Genomic DNA, 18,950 nt, shown 5'->3' on the forward strand with positions numbered 1-18,950 from the left:
TAGACTTCTATACAAAGAGTGAGGGGATATTCTCAAGGGATATCATAATCAGGCATCGAAATATGAAATTACCCAGTAAGTACCAGTCTTAGTGTCTTACAAATAGTTTTTTTACAAATTACAATGTAATCTACAAAGTGTCTCTAACCTACTTAAACTGTTTTTCTCAACTGTTGGTGGGTTGCCTATGGAGTGGACCCGAACAAGAAGGATCCAGCTGTAAAGAAGCTGTCTATGAGGATTCTTGGACTCATGTGTTCCGTCAGTGATTGCGAGCGCAATTGGAGCATGTTCGAGGCGGTAAGTTTAGTAGTTGTAAACTTCAATTTTTTAGTGTAAGGCCTAAGCTAAATTAATTACCTAAATAGTTAATGTCAAATGCGCTTTCTTTCATACAGATTCATACCAAGAAAAGGAATTGCCTTGAGCCAAAAAAGCTTAACGACTTGGTTTTCATGCAATACAATAAAAATTTGCGAGAACGATTCCAAACTATGAAAGAAAAGTTTGGTTTCTTTGACCCTATCTGTTTAGATGAGTTGGATGCAGATAACAAGTGGCTCGTAGAGACGGAGGACCCGGTATTTGCTAGAAAGGACCTGACATGGGCGAAAGTTGAAGATGTCGCATACGGATCGACACCAAGAGAAAGTACCACTCGAAGGCATAGGATGGGGGGAGCCGGAGGGCGAGTAGTAGCCGTTAACCCGTTAAAGAGATTGAGGAAATGGAAAAAGGAGATGATGATAATGGTCAAGCTGAAGATCCACTATTGGATGTTGATGAAGTATTAGTACATACAAATGATGAAGAAACGGAAGAAGAAGCGTATGTTAAAGAAGGAGATGACTCGAATGATGATGGTGATGATGACAATGGTGGTGGTGGTGATCAAATGTCACAATGGCAAATAGATCAATGTATATAGTATATAATTAGATGAATAATAAATAAATAACTTCTTCATTTTGTTTACTAAGTGTGTTGAATGTTGATGTTGATTGTTGTGTTGACTGTACTGTTGAATATTGAATGTTGATATTTGTTAACTATATTGTAGAATGTTGAATTGTTGATGAATGATGACTTAATATTTAATTCACTATGTAATTGGTTTTATTTTACTTAAATTAAATGTATTGCTAGGGCTAAGGGCATAAAATATTTTATTCATTTTTTTCTTAATTTCTCCCTATTTTTCTGATTTTTTTTAATTGTATGTGTGTGTGTGTGTGTGTGTATATATATGCGACCGCATATGCGATTGTGTGATCGCATATGCGCACAGGCATATGCAATCGCACATGATTGCATATGCGATTTGACAACATTGGTCATATCATCCACCATGCTAAAGCACCGGAAAGAACATCCCCTTTATTAGAGGAAATCTTTGTAGCCTTGCAAACTCTAGTTGAAGCGAACTAACAACTAGCCAAGGATCTTCCAAAATCTAGTCCAAGAACTATTTCCCACTTCATATGAGATTCATTTCATAAAATCATGAGATGCGCATTATCACTTTCCAAAGTAAGGAGACAAGGGTAGATCAGCCCCTCCTAAACCCCATATTTAGCTTGAGATAATCTACTTCCGGAAATGGTTGCCCCCATATAGAATCTACAAAACCACTTACCCAATAAAACCCGGTTCATCACTTTAATATCTTTACCCGTACCCCCACTTTCTTGTGGATGGCACACTTCATTCCACCCAACCAAGTGGACCTTCTTTTTGTCTTACCTACCTCTCCATAAAAGTACAAATGAAAAAATAAAAATAAAAAATTGTTTGAATTCTTTCAATACAGCATATCTCATCAGCAGGGCATTGAAAAAGAAACACAATACACCGGCATACTTGACAATGCCTCTTTTAAGAAGAGTAATATGGCCACCCAATGATATTTGTTTGTTCTTTCGTGCTGAAAGTTTTCTTTAAGTTCTACTGACAACCAAGTATGATAGATGCTTGGTGTCCCCACACATAGGGGTAAGGAAGATATGAAGAAGGAAAGTGACCTATCTAACCAGAACCATTGTCGTACTTTTTCTCCTAACCATGTATTTTTTGGGGCACCATATTGAAGAGGAGACCTTCCAATCTATAAGATTTATCTAGCATCCCACATCTGATGTGGGGTCCATTAGACCTATCGTTTGGAGCACCAAACCATGGGTCTCACCTGTACGAAATTCCTGCAGGTCATCAAACTATACTTATGCAGATAACCAGGACAATATAATTCACAAAAAAAGAAGAAAAAAAAAAAAGGAAAAACAACAAGCAGCAGGTCCACTACCAAAACAACTGTTCAAAGCACAAGACTAACAGACTACAAGTTTAATTTTAAGTTCTGGTTCAATAATACTGCACGATTCTTTTCTTTATGTGTTCGTGACTTCAAACTTAGCTAATAAATAGAAACATCGCCGGCAGCAAGATAACATCATTGGCATATGAGCTAACTGAGAAAAGACACCTAGTACTAAAAATAGAGTTCTTTTTACTTTTCCTCTTTTCCTTTTTGTTTCGTAGGTAATCTAAGCTCAAACCCAAGACCCCAGTGTTCAAGCAAAAAGCACTTTCCATTATAACAGGATTCTTTCTTAATATACAGACGATCTAAGCATCAAAGTAAGAAGAGTGAATCTTTGCCTGTAGTTTGGTCTCCTGCAAACACAGCACATCAAAGTTCTCTCTCTGGGCTAGTTGCAGAGCAGAGAAGCCCTCCAACTTCATTAATGCTCTTAAGCCATTGACATTCCAAGACATCAGCTTCATAGACTTTGTATCATCAGCAACAGGTGGGGGCCTCATGGTTCGTGGATTATACGGAACCCATCCATGTTGTGGCTTCTTATGGGCGAGAACTGTCCAAGGTTCATTACTATTCACAGCAAGACCAACCCCTTTGGCAGTTCCACCATCTTTTCCCGAAGAAACTTTTCTCTTTACTTGAGATGGGTTCTTATCTGGATAAACCCATGGAAAAGCCATCACAAACAAGTTTTGAAGTATGAGATATTAATGACAATTATTTTATTATCAAAGTGAAACAGAAAAGCCATGAGTAGGAAAGGAAGCAGCTAGAACACTCACCGGTTTTGACCAACAGTTTTTGTTTTGTTACAACAGTTCTGGAATTTATTTCGAGACTGGTAATCTCACTCCCTGGTGGTGTTCCTCTATTTTTCTTTGGTTGAGCTCCCGAAGCTTCTGAAATATTCAAATTTTCAGAATTATTTCCAGTAGATGAACTCTCAGCCTTCCTTTTTGATTGTGTATTTCTAGGATGAATAGGCTCCATCACCGAGGATGAATCTTCTTCCACTGCCACAGAACTTTGACCTGCACTGGCCGGAATGCCCAACCATCAGCATTGCCAGTGTGACTATATGAAATGATTAGGGAGTAGACTGCTTTTCCGCATAGGAAAATGCATACCATCTTTCTTGTTAGCTAGGAAATGCTTCAAGGCTGATACAAGATCCCGTTTTATACCTTTGGCAGGGAGTCCCACACTCCTGAAAGTCATAGAGCGAGATTGAAACATTCCTCCAAAATCAAGAAAACATATTGAAAACGCATGCAAAAATTCAATGCCCAAATATGCATATGGCTCGAGAGTCACAGGCACAAGGAGGGTAGTGTCAAAGTCGGGTTACAATTCACAATTTCCAAAAAACATGAACTTGGATATAGATATAGGTATCGCCATCCATATTGTATAACGATCTATCCATTTAAATTTTCTATTTTATTAGAAAGGTTCCATAAAAGGCTTTAAAAGGGTGTTGTGGACCCTATAATAGCCAAATAGTGTTACCGTGACATGACAGTAACAGGCATTGTGAAATGGAAAAGGAGGAAAACAGAAAAAAAAAAATGAAAATGTCTACTCACAGCAACTAACAAGCATTTTTTCACAGAAAACACGGCATTATAATCCATAACATAACACTTTTGTGGTCTAAAACTGGCTTCCTTGCATTACAATTTTTATTCCAGCAGTTAACGGCCATTATTTTCAAATAATGGAATAATGGCCATTACTTTAAATTTAAAATTTTTATAAAAAAAATTATAAAAAATTAAAAAATTAAAAAAACAAAAAAAAAAAAAACACATTACATAACAAAATAGCAGCCACTATTAACAGGTATTTCACTAGATAAAATACTCTCCTTTTGAGAGACAAGCTTGAGGAACAAGGCTAGAGGAGAAATGCTCAAGGGCAAGGATATTGATCGAGGGAAGCTCGTGGGATTTCTGGTCGGGTTTTTCAGCAACAGCACATTCGAAGAAGATCAAATCGAGCAAGGCGAGTAGAATCGGGAGAGGAGGCTCCGTAGTGCATCTGGGGACAATCTTCGAGGAAAGGAAGAAGTGGAGTTTAGGGAAGGGAAAGGAGGTCGCCAATGAATTGAGGGGTGAGGGAGGCAGGACAAGGGGAGGCAAGGCACCTAGGGCGAGGAGGGAGAGGGGTGGAGTGGTGGGGGAGAGGGCTAGGTCAGTGATGGGTGGTAGCGAGCCTTAATGAGAGGTAGGTACACAAGGTAACAAGAAGAAGGTGAGAGAGGGGATTGGGAGAGGTGGAAGTGAAATCGAAGAAGAGTTGAGAAGGGCAACCAGGGGAGGGAGGGGGGAGGGATCAATTTGAGCTGGCGAATTGAGAAAGAGTTTCAAAGACAAAAGAGGGAGGCTAGATCTCCATTGGAAAGAGGGGGGAGGCTTCTTCTAAAGGAAACAAGGGTGTTGTTGCCAAGCCTCTGTCAAAGTTCCCCACCTTGTTTGTGGAGAACTTCCTAGAGGACCGAACGAGTCTTTAACTTCTCTAGAGTGTTCAGGATCACTGGGGAGGTGAAGGAGGTGATCACCCCTCGTGCTACGAAGCCCTCGACCATCCGTGGTTTCACATTCGTGTAGATAAACATGGTGAAGAAGCCTCTCAAGCGGTGGCTTCGTTGCATGGAAAGGGATTTAGAGGGAAGGTCTCTATTCAGAGGGAAAAGTATGGATTGGAAGTGGTCAATGAAGCTACTATTAAGAAGATTGGAAGACAAGGAGGTAGAGAAGGAACTGTGAACTCAAGGGAAGCCATGATTGCCGCTAGCAATGAACAGGTGGCGAAGAGGCGGTTGGAGGGGCTTCATCCAAATCCTTTAGGCATGTAGTTGCAGGTAAAGCTCCAGATGGGAAATCCCTGAAAGGCTCAAATGCGGCGATAAGACAGGAGGAGCAAATGGTGGTAGAGAAGTGGGTATGGAAGGAGGTGACAATATCGGGCCTTGAAGTGAAGGTGAATCCTCAAGTGCTAGAGAATGCTTGGATGGTGTTGCAAGAATCTGTACTAGCTTGTATGAGGAAAAGAGTAAGTCTCCCCCCGTAGGATACATACCTACACTGCCAAGTCGAAAGCTTTTTCTCAATCATTTCAATTACCTTGTCCCATAGATGAACGAGCATCTTTCCAATACACAAAGGAAGACCGAGATAGGTGGATGGAAACAAACCTATCTTGCAACCGAAAACTCTAGCAAAAGTGGCAAGCTCCTCATGACAAACATGAACTTCCCGCATCTCACTTTTGTTAACATTAACCATTAGTCCTGACACTACTTCAAAGCAGACAATGATCTTTGTTATTGCTCGAATCTGGCTAGTTAGGTGTAGTCGTTTATAGACGCACAGATACCTGCATCAACAATATGTAAAGGACAATGGGGCCGCCGATTGTGACCAGGGACCCTCCGATGCCTAAGTCAGGTGGGCGGACTGAAAGTAGAAATGGGACTTGAGTTGGGGTTTTTGGTGCTTACCATTCTCTAATTGCAATGGGTGTACTTATAAGATGTTTAGGCGGCTTTAAGACTTGCGTATCCTAGTAGGATACGTTGGATTTCTTAGAGGGTCCTTATTTAGATGGGGATCTATTTCCGAAAGTATCGTCGAGCCCGCCTCAGTTGGATTGATCTTCGGATAGAATCGTACCAAATCTTTCATTTCTTAATTCGAATCGGAATTCTATCCAGGTTTTCCGTCTCTCTGGTCGGCTCGGAAGGTGATTCCCATCACTAAGCTCTGCCCTTAAACAGTTCAGCTCAAGGTAAGCCCAGGGCTCATATCTCTGTTGGTGCCTTATCAGCTCGGGGAGTTCATCCTGTTACCCCCCCCCCCCCCCCAAAAAAAAAAAAAAAAAACCTTCTAAGCTCGTCATGTACGAGCTTGGGAAGTAGGAGTCTAAACTGGTTCAGAAGCGCGGGAACTAAATTTCAAACTGTAAGTAGCCCGGTCTTTTTCCTTTGCTTGAAATTTCGAGTCGAACTCAAATTTGTCGTCTAATGATGAGGGTAGGAACAAAAAAGGTCGTGCCTGTTGCGAGATTCGACAAAAAAATATGATGGCGATTGCGAGGCACGAGAAGATGCCTAGTAATTGGCCAGTGGCGTTCAACCCCCAGGCGAATCACAAACGGACAGTTATCGCCCGAGCCATCATGGTTTTGTCCGAGCTAACCCCGTGTCACCACGTGGAGGGTTGTCAGTCGAAGCATCTCCTCGAGCCTACATTGCTTTAGTCAGCAATAAGTGCCCTGCTACAAGGACTATATAAGCATTACCTCCCCCCCCCCCCAAAAAAAAAAAAGTGCGTTAGTCTGTTTCTACAAAGCCCGAGCTCTGCCGACCTGGTCTTCCTCTCTTGCCTCCAACTTACAAGTCCTTTCTCCTTCAGCGTACCCTACCCAGAGATCTCTGTGCTAGAGCTTTCTTTTGGTATGCCTGGACCTTCCCTTGCTTCGTCCTTCCTTCCAGTGCCTTCTCCCCTCTTTTTTTTTTTTTTTTTGTTTCTAGAGATAACTCCAAGGCCGCCTCCATCTCTGGGGCCTTCCACGGGGAGTCGGTGAGTAATAGTACAGACTCCCAATCTCCCCCGTCTTTGGGTTCCGGGCTTGAAGGGCCTACCCCTACTCCCGGGGAGCCATCAACAGAGATGGAACCTCGAACAAGGGAGGCCTCTTCGCCTCAAGCAGAGCCAACCTCCTCGTCTTCCAAGGATGCGACCCTCACAACCAACATCTTTGTGTCTAGGTTGAGGATGAGGGACCTACAGGCCCTTTAGTCAGAGTATGCGATCCCAAGCTCGGTTGAGGAGATCAGCGAGAGTTGTCGAGGGATTCTTCCCAATCAAAAAAGAGAACTTTCTTAGCTTGCGACCGGCCATCATGGCCATGAGAGCGACCTGGTTAAAATAGTTGTCTACCTAAACAACCTCAGCGTTGAATCGGATGAGATAATCCTTCAGGAGTTCGTTCACCCTTTGTATTATTGTAAGGAGGTGGGTCGAAGGTTTCCTTATCACTTTACTCCCAATGAATTGGGTGGCGAACGCCCTACTGAGCTGGGCGAATGAGCTAATGAATTTCGGCTTCAAGTGTTTGTACCACTTCCGAGCAACTCTAGTCAGTATTAGGGAGAACACCCTGCATATCACAAGTCCGGAGGCATCATGGAGCTCCATCCATGCTCTGAAAGATTCCAGATGTTCGGCTGGACCCCTAAACCTGAATAGGGCGATATTTGAGGCATCCGAAATATGGACGGCAATTGGGCTTGCACGATGTTGTCCATAAATGGTGGTTTTGTCTGTTCGAGAAGGGCGTCAATGGATGTCGGGGCTTTTCCTCGACAAACTTGTTGAATATCACCGAGCTGATCCCTAATTTCTTTAATTTCTGCCACCGAGGGAACCTCATTTTCAGCCATGATTTCTGGGGCCTTCCCTGAGCTCGCCTTCTTTTGTCTAACGTATGTCGCAGATCGGATTCGGCAAGCTCGGTGGTTTCTAGGGTTTGTGTTGGGACTTCACGGTATGCAGCTCAAGGCGCACAGGTACTGGGTAGGATTGTTCAGTCACTGCTTCTAACTCTTCGTGTTGATCAGTGAGGAGTGCGTGTTGCCTTTATAGCAGTCTCATGATGCGGTTGATGTTGTCGATCAAAGCTCCTACCTAGTTTTCGAGAGAGACAAGCTAGCTTCCCCGTTTTCAGGATCTTTCTACTATTACTGGCGATGGTGGTTGAGTCCCGGCGGGGAGGGGGGGGGGGGTGTTCTCAGGCTGCTCCCAATGCACAGGCGCAGCCGTGGCCGATGCCCTTCCCTTCTTTTTAGCCATTAAGGGGGAAGGGGGAAGAATCGCGATCCACATTGATGTTGATGAGAACTTTATGGCCTTGTTGTCGTTCCCACAGACGGTGTCAATCTGTTATTGCTCGAATCTAGCTAGTTAGATGTAGTCGACTGCATACACACGGATACCTACATCAACAATATGTAAAGGACAACGGGGGTACCAATTGTGGCCCGAGACCCTCCGATGCCTAAGTCAGTCGGGTAGACTAAAAGTAGAAGTGGGACTTGAGTGAGGGTTTTTGGTGCTTACCTTTCTCCAATCGCAATGGGTGTACTTATAGGATGTTTAGGCGGCTTCAAGACTTGCATATCCTGGTGAGATACGTTGGATTTGCTAGAGGGTCCTTATTTGGATGGGAATTTACTTCCGAAAGCATTGTCAAGCCCGCCTCGGTCAACATGATCTTCGAATAGAATCGTACCAAATCTTTCCTTTCTTGATTCAAAGCAGAATTCTCTTCGGGTTTTCCGTTTCTCTGGCTGGGGTCATCACTGAGCTCTGCCCTTAAACAGCTCAACTCAAGGTCAGCCCAGTGATCATCTCTCTGTCGGTGCCTTATCAGCTCGGGAAGTTCATCCTGGGATTCTAATCGGCCCAACTTTAAGGCATTCCTACTATGATTGGTTGCATTTCCCGTATACCAGGCCGGTTCTATTTTCTCCACAACAATCTTCATCGGGTTGTCCACCAATGTCACATCTGCATTGCAAAATAATAAGGTGTCGTTAAGATATTGCAAGTGGCTGACAGTAACTCCATTATATGCAACTTTAAAACCCTTCACTAGACCATTCGACCGCACTCTATGCAGAATTTTGCTAAAAGGCTCACCAATGACCACAAAGAGATAGGGAGACAGGGGATCCCCTTGCCCGAGGCCGCAAGTCAGTCTTAGGAATGAGAATAATAGAAGAGGCCCCCATCTCCACAGACAATCTATTGCGCCCATGGAACTCTGACGCAAAGTCCATGATGTCAAAACCAAGGATGTGCTAAAACAATTGAAAGAAAGCCATAAGGAAACCATCCGGACCTAGAGCTTTATCACCACACAGAGTCTAACACCACTTTAACTTCTCCAACTGTGAACGGAGCTTCAAGAGATGCGGCCTCCGCTTCTGATAGATTGCCAAAAACCAGATTATCGAGGCGCGGTCTATTCCAGCAATCAGCAGATAGCAACCTCCTATAGTAGGAAATGTTGGAATTGCAAATTTTCACCATATTTGTAATCCTAACTCCATCAACAACCAAGCTGGATATACGATTGCACCTCGCCTAGGCACTAGCTGTGCAGTGAAAGCATTTAGTATTTTTATCCCCCTCCTTGAGCCACACCTATCTAGACCTTTGCCACCATTTGACTTCATCTTCTTTCACTTTATTGGCCTAAGATGTGGACAAAGCTACCCTTTTAATTCTTACCCTCGTCCGACAGGTTACCCACCTCTTCCAACAGATCTAGCTCATGAATTTCTTTTGCCATCCCCTCAAACTCGACCTCGTGAGCCCCAAGCACTTCTTTTTTCCAACCCTTCTTTTCTTTCAGAAGCCTGAGTTTTTTACATAGCTGGAATCCATCAAAACCATCCACCTCAATGGACTTCCACCACTTAGCTACCTTCTCCTTAAATCCCTCAATCTCAACCCATGCCAACTCAATCCTGAAGGGCTTAGGCCCAATTTTCTCGGGGCGCCTCCAGAACAATAGGGCGATGATTCGAAACAGTTCAAGGCAGGCCACATTGTGAAAACAGCATATATTTATCAATCCATTCCGGAGACACTAAGAATATGTCCAAACGAGATAGGATCGCATTTTGTTGTCCATTGGACCACGTGAATTTCACCCCCTAAAGCGCCAAATCCATGAGGTCGTGCCTTAACACCCAGTCAACGAATTTCCTCATGTTGCAACTAACGTGGCCACCATTGGATTTCTCCTAAAGGAAGCGGGCAACATTAAAGTCCCTACCAATACACTAAGGCGCGTCCCATCTAGGCCTAACAAAGTCCAACTCACCCCATAAAAGATCTCTGACTGATGGTGAGCATGGGCCATACACACTTGTCAAAACCCATTGATTGCCCATAGCAACCTCGCTCAGCGTGACAGATAAAGAAAAACTCCTCTAAGCAGAATCCACCTTCTTCCAAAGGTTGGAGTTTCAGGCTACAAGAATACCCCCCGTTGATCCAACTGCATCAACCGTAACCCAGTCTTTATTGGTTACACCCCATAAAGAGTCTAACATACCTCTGTCTATAAATTGGAGCTTTGTTTCCTTAAATGTGATAATCTCTGCTTTGACCTTTTTGCACACCTTTTTCACCTGAGCTCGTTTAATCCTGCAACCTAGACCTCTAATATTCCGAGATAGTATAAACATTAAGAAATGGCCTTGACCAATCTTCCCCTTTTGCCTACACTTGCTTTCCCAAAAGCATCGTAATTGATGGAACATTCAAGGCAAGGAAGTTCTTTCTCTCCATCCCCTAGGGGACTTCTTACACTTAGACATCTAAACTTCCTGAAGTCTCTACATAACTTTCTCTCTGACAAAATGATGGAAATCAGTGACGTCCTCATCCCGCGCTCCAAAGGACAGACCGATCAAACCCCCAAACTGTTCGAGCACATCTTTTGACCATCTGTGTTGTTCTGCAAAAACCAAACCGCTCACCAAGTCAAAGTGAAGGTTGGCCTCATCTAGCGTCCTGTCCCTCTAGCATTCCACCTCACCTGGAACAATAAATGGAGAGGTTGACAAAGGCATGATGATCATTGCATCTTCCAAGGAGAATTCTTCTTCCAAGCCTTCTGCTTGAACTCTGCCTTCCGCCGACCCCGTCTCCTGATCTTCACTTAACAATTCTGTAACAGCCCACTGGGTCTCTGAAGCCTTGTCGCCATAAATCACTAAACCAATCCTAGAGATGAATCAATAGCATGGAGAATGTGGAGATAGGGGGGTTCGAAAGGGAAGACGCTCGAATCTTTGCGGTCTCCCTTACTGACCTAAAGTTCGGCGTAGTTGTCAAAATCGTTATTGTATCGCAAATCATAATAGGAGCTTAATCGTATCAAATCGCCAATTGTATCATAAATCATAAGATTTTTTATGATTTTCTTAAAAATATGAAAAATACAAATAAATCAGAAAAAATTAAAAACTCAGCAATCATCCTTTTTTGCCATCAATAACCAAGTAATACCATGTGATGATAGTGTTAAAGGATTCTATCTTTCCTTCCTCTTGTCTTTCAAGAAATTTTCCTCAAAAAACTTATAAGGATCCTTTAATAATTTATGTTCTTGTTACCTTTCTTGAATGTAGAGTGACATAGGGCAAGCAGCATTTGATTCTGTAGACCAACAAAAAAAAAAAGATATTTTGATTTCTAACCATCATTTCACAATACATGTAAATCAACATGATCGTAACCATCCATAAAAATATTCGAAATAAGTCGTACATCAATTTGGTGTTTTGACCACTTAAGAAGTAAGGTATCATCTTCTTAATATAAAAAATCTTTATAATTTAACGTTGAAGAGTGTGTGTGTGTGTGTGTGTGTGTGTGTGTGTGTGTGTAAAGAACAAAATAAGATAATTTACCTTTTCTAAACAATTCTCTTTTTTACTTGCAATATTTTCTCTAAATGATTCTTAAAACCCCCACCAATTTAAAAACATAAAATGAAAGCCAAGTGAAGCTTATAATAGAAGAAAACAAGTATGATTTGAATCATAAATCATAGGATTCAAATCATAAAATCGCAGGATTCATATAAAAAGGGATTCAAAGGCAGGATTCAAATCGGTTTGCTTAAGATTCAACTTAAATAGTAAATCATAAACGGTAAATCGTAGGATTTTGACAACACTACGTGCGGGATACACTGTTTCAGAAGCTCAATTTGCTCGAAGAGAAATCAGTGAGAGATAATCTAGTGCTAGATTATAAAAACCGCCTAAAGGAAGAACAAATCAAATGGAGACAGAGGTCGAGAGCCACATGGCTAAACAAGGGCGATAAGAATACAATGTTTTTTCATGTTGTAGTAAGTGCAAGGGAGAGGACTAACAAAATTCATGGCGTGGTGATGAATGGGGTAAGAATGGAGGAGAAGTCTAAGGTGAAGGAGACAATTATTCAGTTTTATAAGGACCTCTTGCAGGAAGAGTGGGTGAGGCCAAAGCTAGACGACCTTGCTTTTAATGCTATCTTGGGAGAGGCGGCCGCTGGACTATTAAGTCCCAATTTCCGAGGAGGAAATTAAGGCGGCGCTGGATACTTTGGAAAGAGATAATGCATCGAGGCTAGACAGCTTTCCGATGGCTTTCTTCCAAGTGTTTTGGGAAGTAGTCAAAAGTGATGTCTTGGCATTTATTGTGGAGTTCTTTGAGAGCAGTCATCTTGCATCTAAGATGGGGGCATCCTTTATCGCTCTCATACCCAAGAAGGTGCTGAAAGTTTGAAACATTTTGGGCCCTTTAGCTTGGTGGGAGGGCCCTATAAGATTCTGGATGAAGTTATGGCTAGTAGGTTTCACTCGGTGCCAGCACATGTTATCACAAAAGGTCAAAGTGCCTTTGTAGCAGGAAGACAAATCTTAGACATCACTTTAATTGCCCATGAATGTATAGATTCCACAACCACAAAAGTAAAAAAGACATCATTTGTAAGGTAGACATCGAAAAAGCATATGATTCATATAAATTCAAAGTTCCTAGATTGGATGCTAGGAAGGCGATAGAGAGATCTGCTGCCCCGTTTCTATTTGTAGTAGTGACGGACACTCTAAATAAGATGTTGGATGGGGCTATGGCCGTGGGTCTCACCGAAGGATTTCCGCTGGATACAGCAGGGTTCCAAATTTCTCGTCTCCAATACGCCAATGATACTCTCAGCTTCTATGATGTGGAAAAGGCCAAAGTTGATAATTTGAGGAAAATTATTCGGTGCTTCAAAGTCGTTTCAGGTCTGAAAGTGAACATTTTCAAAAGTAAAATGCTGGGTGTCAGCACATCTAAGGGCCTGTTTGATTTTCTAATTACACAGGTAATTCAAGGTAAATGGGTAATAATTATTTACCTATGTATTTCTAGCTGGATTTCCAAGGTGACGATTGACCGCCAGCTTTCATTTATAGCACTCCTCACGTCGACCGAGGAGAAAAATATTAAATTATGAGGCCCACCATAATGTGTGTGTCTTATCCACACCGTCCATCCCTTTAGCCAACTCATTTTATGGCATGCGCCAAAAAATGAGGCAGATCCAAAGATCAAGTGGACCACGATACAGGAAACAATGGAAATTGAACTCCTACCATTGAAAGCTTCTCGAGGACTCCAAAAGTTTTGGATCTAACTGATATTTTTGTTTTCCCTTTATCCATGACTGTGTGACCTTATGAACAGGTTGGATGACAAATAAACATCAATGTGGGCCCTAGGGAGAAAACAGCTTTCAACCATTGACGTCTTAATAATCATTGTTCCCTAAGGTGTGGTCCACTTGAGCTTTTGATTTTCCTCATTTTTGGGTTCATGCCTTAAAATATATTTTTTAAAAGGATGGATGGTGTGGATAACTCACATATATCATGGTGGGGCCCACATATTTAAATCAGTAATAAAAGGTATTGTATGGACCGCTTTTCGAAACGTAATTCCCTGCTAATTTCAAACAAGGTGGAGTAAGTAAAACGGATGTATTTCCCTGTATTTACCAGGGAAATTAAAAATCAAACAGCCCCTAAGGAGGTTGAAACATTGACAGAGACCTTTGGTTGCTGGGCTGGTTCTTTCCGCTCGACATACCTCGGTCTACCTTGATGCATTGCCTGCAGGGCTTGTACTTCCATTTGAGGAATGATCACCTGCAACAGGCAGCTACAATTCTTTTTTTCTTTTTTACTTTCATAATCTTTGTTTCCAATTTTTCCCTCAAAACATGATATTTTCAAAGGCAAAATGAGTTGTAAAACTGGGTTTTAGATTAAAATAACCTACATGACTGTGAGAATTTGGGGTCAACTCATCTTATGGACCTTGGCATGCAAGGAATATTGGGGGTCAACGGTGTTCTACCTAGGCGATTCCACCTAGGCCCCAACAGTGTAAGGCATCTTGCATGAATATATAACAGTATGGCTAGACAATCCTTCAAAGAGGGTGGCATGAGGGTATTCAAGATTCTATGGCCAGTATCAGGAACATAACAGATGGAATCACCCTCCAAATGGTATGTTAAAGCTCAACTTTTATGGGAATTCATTAGGTTACCTGGGCCCACACTGTACTGGAGGGGTCATTTTAAATTATGAAGGCCGAGTACACAGATTTCTCAGGCTCATTAGTGTGTGTGCCTCAACAATGCAGAAGAACGTTATGGACAGGACTGAAGGAGTTAAAATCAAATCTGTAAAAGGCTAGAGGCTATTGAAGGAGACTAATCTAAAAGGCTGGCGGTTATGGACAGGACTGGAGTTAAAATCAAATCTGTAAAAGGCTAGCGGTTATCTTATCTAGTGTGATTCATTGGGTGGGTTCTAAGTGTTTTTATCCACAGAGCATAGCAGACTATATTGAAGAGGTTGGAAAGACATTTGATTATTTGAGGGTAGGATGCTCCAATTTTCGTGTATATCAGGGGGGAGGGAACTGTACAGAAGATACCTTGCTGGGAAATTTGGATTTCTAGGAAAGCCTTGACCTACGGGAATTCTTTACCACTGTTGTCAATTGTAATCTCTTTCTTTCTTAATAAATTGCTTATGATTTATCATCATCTTAGCCTTTTACCCAGCCATTTGAGGTTGGCTTGTAACTAGTAGATTGGCAAAAAAATTTATGATCAGCTCCCTCCCAGATATCAACCTGTCTCTTGCACCTGGACTCTTGGAACCAGGCATGTCGAAGGTTACATTCCCATGCCAACACAGTCCCAACCAGTATTACTCCAGCCCAACTATTACATGCATGCCCCAAAGGGAGAACAAGCTAAGTGGATCCATGAAGGGACAGTTGCAAAGCAAACTGCAAAGCCTGAACCATCTACGAACATGAAAGGGTCATGCTCCAGAAATTGGCTGCCAAAAAATAGCAATCAATATCTAATTACAAACAACACTCACACAGTCACACGCCAGCACGAACAAGCCCCACACTACAACATCGCACAAAATTATAAAAAATAAAAAAATAAAAACATTAAACAACCATCAGGAGTGATCATTCTCATTTAGTTTTTATTTTTTATCGAGCTAAGTACTACAGTTAAGCTGTCAAGAATAATGTATTATACAATTGGTACCCATATCTAGCTATACTAGCGAACAATTGCTATATTATGCTCAACCAAGGCAAATTCACATTTTTACACTTGCAGAATCATGTAAAGAAAAAAGACCAAGAAAAGAAGTACAACAAGGCTCCATCAAAAGTACGTTTCACATCATTAAGTAAAGCCTCATGATAACTGTAGGAAATTACTAGCAACTAAAAGCATACATTTGTCTATGCCAATTTACCTCATCATTGTTCGGAGTTCTTGCACAGTCATAGCTTCAAGTCTATTCGAGTCACCCCTTAAAGTCTGAATTCCTTCATGGCTTTCAACAGTATCCTCCTAAATGCCAACCAGCCCTGGTTAGAGAAATGCACCCATCAAGAAACATTCAGATATTTTGTCATGATGTAGAAGCATCTGAGAACCTTGGCAATGCTCTTTCGAGAATCGTCGATGCTCTCCATCAATCCCAGTTCTTTCTTATCTTTCTTTTGCCTGAAAGTTGAAGATACAGATATGGAAGAACTTGATCCAAGTCGTTCAGATCCCATCCCTCTTACTTTCAAAATGTTCAACACCACGACCGTCAATTTCCTTTGAGGCACTGCAAAACTAAGAATGCCAAATTTAACAATAACATCTCTACAAAAGCACCAAAATCAAAGAGAAGTTTTACCAATCGATTCTCAGTCAATCTAGAGAACATCAGTCAAATGGTAGTTAAAGGAGTTCAAATTTCAATCCAACTCTCTTCTGTGAATTCCACAAAATTGGATTTGTTTTCCCTTTTTTCATGAAAGTGAGCTTTTAGCTCCCTTAAGCTTCACAATTGAAGTTGGACAAAATGGTGACCAATCTTATATAGTAACATGCATTAGTAAACATGCCACCATGGAATTTGCAATCTCAGCATCAGAGCTGCTCATTTTCAATGATAGGATGAAACCTTTAATACCTGAAAGCAATATTTTCACATAAAGGAGGAAATACCACAACAGAAGTTACAACCAGAAAATTTCAATGCTAATTCAGAAAGAAAAATTATAAATTATACAAGGCTTGAATGAAGGAAAAATGCATTTTGATCCACTCGTCAATATTACAGGCGGAGCCACCTTTTACAAATCCCAACCATTCAGCTAGTGAGCCTTTTTTTTCCTTTATTTTAATGATGGAAATTTATTAAAAGCCCAAAGAGCAATAAAAACACAGAGGAGAAGACCAATGGGTCATCTGATTACAAGAGCATTGAGGATACCTATACATCATTCATTAAATTCATGGGAGCCCAAGTCCATTCATGACCTTTTCATGAATTGTGCATAAAACAATTCCCCCCTTTGCAATGTTGAATGCTGAAACGCTCATTTGTTTCACTCCTTCCATAACGACCATACCCCAGCCAGCAACACAAGACGCCACAATGATTTACTTGTCATGTCCAAGCAGATGTGCTTCCAACCCTCAAAGAAATTGGATATGGAACCCAGCATCACCCAAGAAACTTCGAATGATTTCAAAAGCTGATTCCAAAGGAAGCTAGCATACTCAAAACATAATAATAATAATAATAATAATAATAATAATAATAATAATAAAAAGATTATTCACTAATTCAACTTCCTTGAGACAATAATCACACCTTTGTAATCACCAACCCTCCGTTTCTTAAATGATCTATGGTTAAGATCTTGTCTTTACCAACCAACCATGCAAATTCCAGAACCATGGGAGAGCCTTTAACCTGATAAGACCACACCTAAGACATGGGGAGGCTCCTTCTGACTTCTACCTTCCACCACCATGGAGGCATAAATGATACAACCAAATATTTTCCATTGTTTTCTTTAGTCCACCTCTACTCATCAGAATTCTAAAACAATGGGATATGATCATTGAGAAGCAGTGATAAGCTCAAAAGCTCCTTAAATTCCATACCCGATAATCCTCTTCTAAGTTGTTGGCACCAAGACACCGACTTACCACTCAGACTATATTCCCAAGACACTGAAGAATCCTTGCAACTTGCAACCCTATACAACTACGGGACAGCATGACAAGGAACATGATGTCCACGGTAGATATCCCCACAAAACTGTATCCTTGAGCCATCCCCCACTACAAATTCAACATTCTTCATGAAAAGGCCTTCAACTATGAAGATCACCTTCCAAGCCCCCAATGCCCTATACTAAGAAGAGTCCTTCGTCAACCATCCACAACATTGGACCCATATTTGCAATAAATAACTCCTTCCAATAGACAATCTTTAAACATCGAACATCCATAGCCATTTTCTCATAACACAATTGATGCAGGACAATTAACCACTTGCTTTAAAAGCTAGAACTGATAAAGCATAGCGAATTAATCCCTTCATCTCATAGCCCAGGCCCCACATCCCATGGGTTAAGACCTCGCCCAAACCCCCCTCGTGGGCCCCACTTCACATGGGTTCCGCTTCACACGAGTCACCCACCTCACACAGGCCGCCCACCCCAAGTTTCCCCCGCATCCCACAGGTCACCCCACTCGAGCCTGATGTGAAAATGCTCGTGCATTAATCACCCTCGGTGAGGAGTCTCAAACACGAGACCTCTCACTTTGATACCACTTTGATGCATGACAATTAACCACTTTCTCTAAAAGCTCGAACTGATAGAGCAATGGCGAATTAATCCCTTTATCTCATAGCCCAGGCCCTACATCCCATAGGTCAATACCTCGGTCGAACCCCTCTCATGGGCCACTTCACATGGGTTCCGCTTCACACGAGACACCCGAATCACACAGGTGGGGCCCGCCTCACATGGGCTGCCCACCCCAAGTGTGCCCCTGCATCCTGCAGGCCACCCCACTCGAGCTTGGTGTGAAAATGCCCCTACATTAACAAATTTCATCATTGTCTTCAATGATTTTATTTTTTTAAGTGAAAGAAGCTTTGAGAAGGTTGAAGATAGGAAAGACCCTAGCACCACATGGCATACTAGTAGAGGTTTGGAAATGCACAAGAAATACTAGTTTATTTTGGTTGACAAACTTGCTCAACAAGATTGCAAGATCGAAGAAAATGCTAAGCAAATGGAGGAAATTTACCATAGTGACTATTTATAAGAATGTATACTATTTATAAGCAAATAAAGGAGTCATATAGAGCTGCACTAACTATTGTGATTTATACTATGAAACCCCGGAAGAAAGTGATTGGTAGAGGTTAAGGCATTATACGAATGTATCGGAAAATCAGTTTTTGATTTATGCTAGGAAGGACCATCGTGGAGCTCATTTTCCTACTTAAATAGCTGATGGAGAAATATAGGGCGATAAGGAAGGATATCCACATGGTCTTTTATTGACCTAAGAAAGAATTATGATAGGGTCCTCACATAACTAATATGGTGGGTATTGGGAAAGAAAAGACTCTCAAGAGGATATATTAACATCATTAAGGATAC

General features: G+C 41.7%; 1 protein-coding gene across 3 annotated transcripts in view; it reads right to left on the reverse strand.

Moving 5' to 3' along the window:
• Positions 1-18,950, reverse strand: part of LOC131228028 (DNA-(apurinic or apyrimidinic site) endonuclease, chloroplastic) — a 64,747-nt gene that overhangs the window by 35,496 nt on the left and 10,301 nt on the right. The window contains exons 2-6 of one of the 3 annotated variants that reach the window (XM_058223850.1): positions 15,921-16,107; positions 15,737-15,834; positions 3,448-3,527; positions 3,103-3,360; positions 2,659-2,975 (exon numbers count right to left, since the gene is read on the reverse strand). In XM_058223850.1, the coding sequence (XP_058079833.1) occupies positions 2,659-2,975; positions 3,103-3,360; positions 3,448-3,527; positions 15,737-15,834; positions 15,921-16,107 (940 nt within the window). Of the gene's footprint in view, positions 1-2,658; positions 2,976-3,102; positions 3,361-3,447; positions 3,528-15,736; positions 15,852-15,920; positions 16,108-18,950 lie in introns of those variants that run through there. The other 2 variants (XM_058223852.1, XM_058223853.1) reach the window with 2 other exon arrangements.

Source organism: Magnolia sinica, chromosome 15 (assembly GCF_029962835.1).
Source record: "Magnolia sinica isolate HGM2019 chromosome 15, MsV1, whole genome shotgun sequence".
In the NCBI taxonomy this organism is placed as follows: domain Eukaryota; kingdom Viridiplantae; phylum Streptophyta; class Magnoliopsida; order Magnoliales; family Magnoliaceae; genus Magnolia; species Magnolia sinica.